Here is a 10,911-nt window from a genome sequence, read left to right on the forward strand (position 1 = left end):
TGATCGACGAGCAAAGATCAAAGGGACATTGGATCATCCTTGGACGACCGTCATCCTCCACCACTCCGGCCACCTATCCAAGAACGACGATCTTAGGCTCCTTCTTCCTCGGAGTGACCTCGGTTCTAATGTGGAGACTCTTCTTCCGCTAAAGCCTAGACTAGTTGAGCGTTGGATTTCAAAGGTGAAAGTTCTCTTTATTAAATCACGGATTCTTGTTTATCGTCGTAGTTTTACAGTTGATCTTTGCATTTTCTTAAATTATTTGGTTAATAGACTCCGCTCTTCTTAGCCTAAGCAAGTTAAAACCACGAATTCCAAGGATCAATCTTTTGCAATAAGTGACAATTTTATTTTGGATTATTTTGTTAAAATTGCTCTCTTAAATTTCATAAAGTAACTCCATCGCATGTTTGTTTCACATCACCAATACATCCTAAAACCACCTTCAATCCCTCATCCAAATCCTTCATAAGTCTAACTCAAGCACCAAATAGAGCATACCAAAGCATCTTATTGCTAAATGATTTATTTACCTTATTTTATACGTCAGAATTGTTATGAAACCTAGTTTTGAACTACTGCTGCCACAGGCTGGATTGCATGCAGAATGTCACTTTTTAGTTATAATACATATAAATCTTGGTAGGCACTACGATTTCTTAATTTGTGCGTAAAATAGATAAAGAAAACGAGTTCTTTTGAGAATGAAAACTAACAGGAAAAAAGGCAAATAGAATAGGTGCGAGCTGAAGCTATGACTGTCAGATTTTGCCCAATAATAATAAACGTTGAGTGAGTTGAGTAAGGGGCTATTTAGTTGGATTACATAAAGGTGTAAAGTATTTCAAATGTATGGGTTTTGAAAATTTTAATGTTTGATTGGATGAAAAAGGAATGCAAAGTAAGATAAATATAGTGTAAATCATTCTAGTTTATTTTTGAGGTAAACCAAACTCGCTTGATGGCGCCAATAACTACCAACCGCAGTCGGCCACCGTTCCAGCCAACTCCACCTGCCCTTCAGCCACCACCGTCGCAGCCAGTCACCACCCACCGCTAGTCACCACCCGCCGCCACCCTCCATCGCTGTCAATACCCGCCGGTCATCATCATCTTTAAACTTTACACTTCATTCATTTACTTCAAACAAAAAAAAATTGTTCACCTGAATTTACTTTAAACACATCCAAACAATTCCAAAGTATTCTTTTTAAATTATATTCCTTTTATATTGCATTCATTTTACATTGCATTCCTTTTTTAGCCAACCAAACAACCCCTATGTGCAAGCTTGCAATCTGCGGCAGACCAGGCTCAAGACCAGCCCAACTATGCCCAGCTTAGTCAAGCAGCAGGCCAGGATTAGTTCATTGATAATATCTAAATAGGAGTCAGAAAGCCTAACAGATAACAGTTACTCATAATGAAAGAAAGCCTGACAGATACCAGTTTCTATCACGAAATAAATGTAATAGACACAACCAGCTTCAAGGATTGAACTTTCATTTCATTACATGCAAAAAATTAAATTGAAGCTCATGTAACCCGCATCATGAATATTTAAGGGGAAAGATTCTGCTTAGGGACTGTTTGTTTCAATGTTAGATAAAAATATTATTTATTCAATATTGCATGTACAGTTCAATATTATTATATTTTAAAATATCTAGAAGATCCAAATTGTGAATGTATACAACTACTAAAATAACAGTGACATCTATAATTGTTGTCAAACTCAGTCGACATTTAGATGTCACTCTTTCGGACATAAATATAATTTAAAGAAATATATTATTTAAAGATCTTAGCAAACTAAATAGTTGACATCTTTAAATAACCTGACATTACATTATAATGTCTATGAACATAACAATCCCAAAGTAATATATACTATTAGGTTTGGATGACATGAGCCAACATTAATGGACTTGTAAGATTCATTGAACTTGACTTAAAAATGCCTGCATTTGGATTATCTCCACCATCATTAATCCATAACTCCTAAAAAGGTAAAATCTCAGCTCAATGTGCAAAATGATATTCAAGTACGTTGAGTTTATGCTAGACTTCTTATCAAATAATGGACGCCAAACTACATATCTAAAAGAAAAACATAATACTACCAACAACAATAGTATCTTGTGTTTTGGACTTGTGAAAAGATATGGGCAAAGGCTTGAAAGATGGAACTAAACAATGCAAAGAAATATGAATTACAAAAAATGAATATATTTCAATAGACAATAAGCAGAAAGCACATTTTCCTTAACAAACCTCATCTGCAGTTCTCTTTGACTTTTGCAGCGTTGATGCTGAAAATTTTTGCATTGCAACTCCTGCATCGAACCGTAAGGTATAATTCGAAGGTGCCAAATGGATGGCTCTAAGCAATGTTCTCTTGCAATCTTGCCATTGTTCAGCCTCATAGTGCGTTCGAGCCAAGTAAAGAAGTACTTGAGAATCTGTATTATAGTAGAACTTCCTCAAGCAATTCTGATACTGCAAGATAGTACAGAAATGTCAGATGAATAAAACTTCATTATTTTTCCCACAAAAGAAAGTAGATGAACTTGCCATCTTCACAGCCAAGGCAAAATGACCTTGAGCAAAATAGACATGAGCCAGATTTATCCACACGTCTGCCATCTGAACAAATATACTTCCAGATGCAGCCTCTTGCACCTATATGATATTTATGTAATGAATTCATCATCAACCATAAATTACAATGATATTAAAAAAAACTGCAACATGCCTGCGTGAAAACATCCTTTGAGACATCAAAATGACCTTTCTCGGCCAAAATCACCCCAGCACCATTGGCAGCATAGAGATTTGCAGGGCACAGCATTAAAACCTAGAAATTAAATTCCATCGAAGATGAAAAGAACATTATTTCTAGTAAAATGAGATTATAGTAGTACTCATCTTCCAGAGAAGGCATGCATTACAGAACCACTAAAAAATGTGAGAACTTAAAAAAAATAATGAAAGGGTAGTTGAAAAACTATGCTCATTTAATTGTCTTACAGGGGAGAATGAAGTTTGTAACAAAAGAATTTAATACATAATTCAAGCAAGGATCAAGATAGAGCAACATTAATGTTTATTGACTGAAGTAACATAGAATATATTATTGTCTAGAGAAGAAATTGCAACTCCGAACCCCAGAGCCATCATCAGGTCAAAGTTTCTTTCCTCTAATTAGGCTTGGCAACATTTGGTTTATGTAATACAGAACAGGTCCCCACAAGATTAAGAAAATGGAATGTTTTAGCATTTAAAGATCGTCAAAAATGGTCAACTGTTGAGAAGAATGCTTTCAAGACAGCATTTTTTTTTTTTTTTCATTTCTCTGTACTTATTGAGTAAAAGAAAAGCAGATGGTCAGCTCTCATTGCAGCAATACAAGAAACACTGAACATGAATGAACTTAGCAATATTAGAGCTGCTACCTATATGAAAATTCCTGTAGAGTTTCTAGTTATGTTTGAAAATATTGCAGAGCAAACAAACCGTTGCTCAAAAAATTGCTTTGGACAAACGTGTTAGAGGAAGTTTCGTCAAGTGAAGCTAACAGCTATTTCAACTATATGATAAATTAGCATCTGAAGTAGTTACGTCTTCTAACAAATTTAAGATGCTTAATGTGATTATCGTGGAAATTGTGCATCGTCATAAATGACCAAAAATAGTAGAATTTTAAATTCATATAATATTAATTATTAATTTAAGAGCATGTATTTAAATCTTCAACTGCATGAACTTTATTATACCTACAAAAAGGTGGTTCTAATTACAACCAGATCACATGCTTTCTTACTCGAAAATTATAATACCCGAAATGTTCAAAATAAATGTAAGCATAACTTTCTTCTAAACATTATATTAATTTCCTTAAATGCTTCTTTTAATTTTGAACATTTTGATATGTAAATTATGAACTCAATTGTGTACATTTATATGCACAATTATTATATGAACAAATTGTTACGCATTTCATTAACAGTTAATTGAAATAAGTTCAGTAACTCTTAATTTATAACTACTAGCCATCATTACAGTAATTAGTCTCATTATTGTAGCCATAGCACTTAGCCATGCATGCAATGGGCTGATTTCAAGATTGCAGGAAATCCACAGGAAATCAACGGCTGAGAAGGATTTGGAATAAATTAGTGGAATTAAGAGTGAATATTTTAATGCTTAGTGGGATTTATGCTTAGTAGAATTTCAGTTAGAAGCTTAGTGGAATTTCATGCTAATATAACCAAGCAATTCATTCGTTCCATTTATTCCATATACGCTTCCTGGAGCTGAAGAAGTGATACGGACATCGGCACGAAGATTTGGCGCATCTATCACAGGAGGCGTCGTAAATCGACGGCTCTAATTTAAATTGTCATTTATGAGTTATTTTATGAATTCTAGCTCTTATTTTATGTTATGTCCTGTTTTACCCCTAGGTTAGTTTATTTGAATGTTGTGGCCCAAGGGAGATTTTCTTTTCCTTGGCCAAAAATTTCAAGGCCCCACTGCCATTAATGCTTTCCCAAATCCGGTTTCTGTTATGTCTGGAATTAATCCCGTGAGATTCAAAGCTCCAACCTTTAATTACTTCCTAATTCCCATCCCTGTTTAAGGAAGACAATTGCAATTTCCCTTAATCTCAGCCTAGCCGAGATTTCTTTTCACCCCTTGGCTCTAATTTCCTAAATCTAGATAGTGGATTTAGGAAATAAGAGCCCAATCCTTCTCAATCCCGCTCAACGTTTAAAATTGCGTATTCGGGTATTGAGGCGTTTTTCGTTCGTGAGGCGAGGCGTAAGCCTTAAGGCGTTTTGAGGCGTAAGCCTCAAAATCAAAAAAATTGCGTAAACATAAAATAATAAATTTTGTATATACTAATGAGTAAATAATATATAAAATATAAAAATGCTACTTACTAAATCTTTGAGAATAAATAAGGGAGACATATCACATAAGAACTCACTAGTCAGTAGTCATCAGCACTGTCATCACTCATCAGTCATCACTCATCACTAAGGGGGTCTTCATTTGAATCATCATTATGATGAACTGCTCTCTCCTCTTCCCCCTCTCCTATAGAGTCAAATATCTCTCAATCAGCTTCTTCTTTCTCATTATTAGTTATCTTTCTTTTCTCTAAATATTTTTTAACAATATCATAATGAATAAGTGTAATACATTAATAAAAGTTTAAGAAAAAAAAAACTATATTATTTATATACCTTTTTTGATTTGTTCAAGAGTTGTGATGGATGTGGATGTTTTAAGACCATCTAAGAAATCAACATTTAAATCTTCATGTTGTAATTCAGAGGGCATCACTTCAACTTCATTATTTACAAACCACTCATCATCAAATGCCACATCATCGCAAAGCAAATGATCTTCATCATTCATTAATCCTTTTTTCTTCAAATTTCTATCTCTGAGTCTCCTATTGTACATAATGTACACCAGTGAGTTCATCCTCAATGTTGACAAGCAATTTCTCCTCTTTGTATATACTTGGTTGTTGGTACTCTAATTTCTTTCACAGCCAGATGAAGAGCATATCAAGGCCAAAAATTTCACAGCAAAATGCTGTAATTCTGGAGTCCCATCACAAATTGAATCCACCACTCAATTGAAGATCGTTTAGCAATTGTATCTTTTGCTTGTTCAAATCTAAAAAAACTTTCTTTTTCCTAAAAGGTACAAATTGCATGTTAGCATTTGATCTTTCAGTTGCATCACTTATTAGACGATCCATGCAATGATATAATCCCAACTTTATTTCAGGGTTTGTAGACTTGTTCTCTGCATATTGATACTGAGGGTTTAGGTAGTAGCCAGCGGCATGCAAGTGTCAGTGAAGCTGTAGTTCCCACCTATCATCAATAATATTTTAAATCTTCTTAAAGCTTCCCTCACTGCCTCCTAAGTTGGAGGCAATCATCTCTTTGGCTTCATCCATGGCATTGTAGATGAAACCCATTGCAGGCTCCTTCTCAGCATCCACCATCCTTAAAACATGAACTAAAGGTCTAGTGGTTGTAATGGCATATAAGACAATTTGCCAAAATCTATCATTTAAAACAATCTTTCTAATCTCTTTTCCCTCAGCCTTCTTCGCCCAAGCACAACTCAACCACTGTATAGATGTGAACATAGCCTCTAAAGGTTGCCTATCATCCAGCATGCTCTCTAAGGTCAAGTAAGCAGTGGCAAATTTTGTTGCGGCTGGCCTTAGAATTTCTTTCTTCGAAAATTTTCTCATAAGAGCTAGCACCAAAGAGTGGCTGTAAATAAACTTGGTTATTTTTTGGCTTTAGCGAGTGCATTTTTATGTTGAGGTAGCTCCCCAAGCTTCTCAAGAATCAGATCTATGCAATGTGCAGCACATGGAGTCCAGTACAAATGTTTCCTCTTATCCATAAATTTATTACCTGCAGCCTTATAAGAACTTGCATTATCTATCACAATTTGTACAACCAAATGTTCTCCAACCTCATCAATAATGCTATCTAATAATCCAAATATGAACTCAGCATTTTTGACCTAGTCAGATGCTTCAATTGACCTTAAAAACACTGTACCATAGGGATTATTAATGAGGATGTTGATCAGACTTCTATATTTGATATCAGACCACCCATCTGAAATAATTGTTACTCCTGTTTGAGCCCAAGTCTTCTTAATTTTTTCGATGCTTTTATCAGTGTTTTTCAACTCCTTCAAAATCCATGTTCTTAAATCATACATGGTTGGAGATTTGAACCCTCTCTCAAATGCTCCAACTGAACGAAACATGTTGTAATAAGAAGGTGATGTTGCAACATTAAATGTAATTGCATTTTCGTAGAAGAATCTGCCTATATCCTTACACATTCTTCTCCGCGCCTCCCTTGCATTTTCTGGGGCCATCTTCTGTGTAGTAGAAGGCCTATCCTCTGATGTGTCAACCATATAATGATCTATAGGCCCTCTAGCACTCCTAGATGAAATGAGCTTCATAGAAGAAAATGAATCCCTAACGCTGCGCTCACTCCCGTAGTAAGATCCAACATCAACTCTATCCTCAAATTGCTTCTATGCAAGATGTTTTGATGTGGTAGACTTATGTATGACTTTATCTCATCCCTTACAGCATCAGGAACTTTAGAGCATGGAGCAACATTCTTTTGAGAACCTGAAAGGTGTTCCTTCATCCTAGTCACACCACCTTTCACAACTTTATCACAGTAATTGCATTTCAGATAGACATATGTTTTATCACTGCCTCCTACATCCACCTGAGTGCTATGTTTCCATGCTGGATCTTTTGTATGACCTGATGCAGCTTTATTCTTATTTCTGACCATTCTGATTGAGAAAAAATAGGAAGTGAAAGAATTCTTACTAATCTTTTCTATGACCTAATGCAGGTCGGAGGAGACAGCAGCCTCGGACAGAAGCGGCCTAGAAGAAACCTCTAGGCGAAGAGAGCAGCTCTCGTTTAGGGTTTAATAAGCGTACTGGATGTGTTCAGTATTATATAATGTCGAGCCGTCGATAAATTTTTTGGATGTGTTCAATTTTATGTTGTGTATTTTATGCGTATATACTGCATATGTAATGCGTATTTAAGGCGTATATACTACATATGTACGACGTATTATATGCATATTCCATGTGTATTTTGTAAAACTTCTTCTAAAGTATTTGTAAATTAGCAGTTGAAGTAGTCGTAACTTAATGTATGATTTTGTATTAATATTTAATAAAATATATGATTTTTTGGTTATAATATGAGTACTGGATGTGTCCAATATTATATTATGTGTAATCTATGCGTACGTTGTGCGTAATATATGGACATACAATACGCACAACATGCGTACTCTGTGCGTAATATATGCGTATTTTGTGTAGGGTTTAATATGCATGCTGGATGTGTTCGGTATTATATAATGTTGAGCCGTCGATAAAGCAGAACACAGCATATCCTTCCATTCATTACTGCGATACTTATCCTCCTCCCATGTTCCTGATGACCAGGTTTATGTACATGGGAGGAGGATAAGTATCGCAGTAATGAATGTAAGGCTTGGTTGTCAAAGACCCTAAACCCTAAACAAAGCTCCGAAGTAAAAAATCAAACCTTCTGTCAAACCTGCATTACTTCTGTTTAAAAAAATCATGCTTACCATAAGGCTAGCGTTCCCGTATTATATAGTGGAAATTTTGATGTTGAACAATAATAAACAATAAATTGTAATTAATGGCTCATAAAAATTTAACCAACCCTCCCAACCATATCTGCCACCCATCAGTCCACAGCTAACCAAAATTATTATTCAAGTCACGGCCCCTCAGTCTATACTAAATATAAGTAACCTAAAACATTTAATAGAATGTGTGCGTATTTTATGCGTATTCTATGCGACTTAGTGCGTAATATGTGCGTGTATTCTGCGTATTTAATGCGTCTTTTGTTCGTTCGTTATGCGCAATATTTAAAAATGTTTAAAAAATATTTTTAAAATTATTTATTTATTTAAAACAAATAAGAAATTCAAACACTAATATTTAAACGTAAATGCCAAACACAAAATCTTTCAAACATCATATTCCTTATTTCTCTTTCTTAAATACAATCCACCAAGAGCCATAAACCCTTTGTACTTGTTCAAATATCATACTCAAGACTAGAAAATGAAATCATAAAAATCATATTACGTGTAATTTGTAATAACAAATTTAAGTTCAACATGTTAAACATATTCCTCATTATTTTAATGTAACTTAAAAACAAAGATAGATATTAATTAAAACATTTAATATAATTTGATTAATAAAATTTACTGCGTAATGTGTGCGTGTACTATGCATATTATATGCGTGTATGATGCGTACTATGTGCGTCTTTTGTGCGTGCGTTATGCGTATTATTTAAAAACGTTACAAAACTATTTATAGAATTATTTTTTTCGTTAAAACAAATAAGAAGTTCAAACACTAATCTTTAAACGCAAATGCCAATCACAAAATCTTTCAAACAACATATTATGCGTATTCTATGTCTATTATCTACTTACAATATGCGTATTATATGCGTACAATATGTCTACACAATACGTACGATATGCGTAATTTATGCGTATTATGATTAATAAGTTATTTTTTAATCAAATCAATGTAAATAACATTTATACACATAATTGAAAAATATATTCTTCAGAAATAAACATTTATACACAGAAGCTGTTTAAACATTTATACACAAAAATATTTATACATAGAAACATTTATACACCAAAATGATAAATATTTATACAAAGTGAAAAACTGTCATTTTTCCAATGTTTTACAAAATATTTCATATGCAAATTCTGCCCAATAATTTGGCATGTCTTCTTGTCAATTTGTACTATCAGTCCAATCAGTGTTGTCTTCAAGATTCTCTTTTCATATATTTACAGACATACATTCCGCAATCTATAGAGTTCTCCTATTTTGGTGCACCTTTAATGGTAGAAAGCTTCTATTTTCTGATATCACTATTAAAAGCTCATTTTGTGTCAGAGTATGGGCTTTAAGTTGAAAAATACATAGAGCAATGATTAGTCTGTAATTTTTTTAAAAAAAATTGAAGAGTTCATGTTCATCTAACACTTACGATTTTTGGAATAACAAGCCTATGCTCTTTAACGCGATGGGGTAACGAGTCATAAAATTTTCACTTTTGTTCTTTCAGCAAACCAATCAGCAGGGTAATGTGCAAGGATTCAATGATTGGCTATAATAAAATGTTGTTTGAAGAAACAAAAAGTTCGGTTATATGATCGATTTACAATTTGGACAATTTTTCCCTTTCTTTGTTATTCTGCAAGTGCAAGTAGTAAATGTAAGTATGTAACTATATAAGAACTAAGAAATGGATACTAAGTTAATAATCCAATAGTTAAACTGATTAATTGAATACTAAGTTACTAACACAAAAGACTGGAGAGATGTATAGAAATTTATGGTACTTGTCAGGCATAAGGTTACACTTCTAATTTAACAAAAGGGAAAAAAGATCTACATGTTCATTGCCTAAATTATCTCTTAATAACTCGTCAATTTCAGCTCTGGAAATAAGAAGGTTACTAACAAACAAGATACTATCGTCCCTGCACAAAAAATATATATAAAATACGCATTTCATAAGCATACAATACGCGTATCATAAGGATATCATATGCATATAATATGTATATAATACGCATAACATAAGCATACCATAAACATATAATACAATAAGTATAAAATACGCATAACATACGCGTATTATAAGCATATCATACGCATAAGTAATGCATATCATACGCATAACTCAAACATACCATACGCATAAAAATTTTCAAACATAAAATAAGTTACTATTTTTTTACATTCGATTGTACTTTTTTAAACATTCATGACTAAAATTTTTCTTCTCAAAACTCAAACTCAGAAGACCGTTGTAATTTTCTATTTCAGTTGCATAAACAGGAATTACAGGATTTATATGAATGTCATCTATTAGGATTAGTTCATTTGGATTTGTATATGGAATAAGTTGCATTTCTGCTGGGATTGGCTCATTTTGTGGGATTGGCTCATTTCTGGATGGGATTGGCTCATTGGGGCTATGGAGAAGGATATCTGATTTATGTTTCTTATTGGAAGATGAAGAGTAGCTAACAGATCTTTTCTAAGGAAGTACTTTGCTCTGATCAATGTAATTATTGAGCCTGACCTCAATAACTTCAACTCTTTCAGTTAGGTTTTCAAACTTTCTGCTCAGCCTATCTTCAAATTAAAGAAAACGTTTTGTGCAAGTTTCTTGGCATGATTTGATTATTCTTTCTTATAGAGATTCAGGTGCTTCAGCAG

At 33.7% G+C, this 10,911-nt stretch overlaps 1 protein-coding gene across 1 annotated transcript; it reads right to left on the bottom strand.

Moving 5' to 3' along the window:
• Positions 1–5,917: 5,917 nt before the first annotated feature.
• Positions 5,918–7,373, bottom strand: LOC114580241. The gene is made up of 4 exons (XM_028697128.1): positions 7,158–7,373; positions 6,609–7,101; positions 6,459–6,536; positions 5,918–6,294 (listed from the first exon to the last, which is right to left on the bottom strand). Exons 1-4 carry the CDS (start codon positions 7,371–7,373, stop codon positions 5,918–5,920), a joined length of 1,164 nt encoding a protein of 387 aa, XP_028552961.1.
• Between the last annotated feature and the right edge of the window lie 3,538 nt (positions 7,374–10,911).

This window comes from Dendrobium catenatum, unplaced genomic scaffold, assembly GCF_001605985.2.
Source record: "Dendrobium catenatum unplaced genomic scaffold, ASM160598v2 fragScaff_scaffold_879, whole genome shotgun sequence".
Taxonomy (NCBI): domain Eukaryota; kingdom Viridiplantae; phylum Streptophyta; class Magnoliopsida; order Asparagales; family Orchidaceae; genus Dendrobium; species Dendrobium catenatum.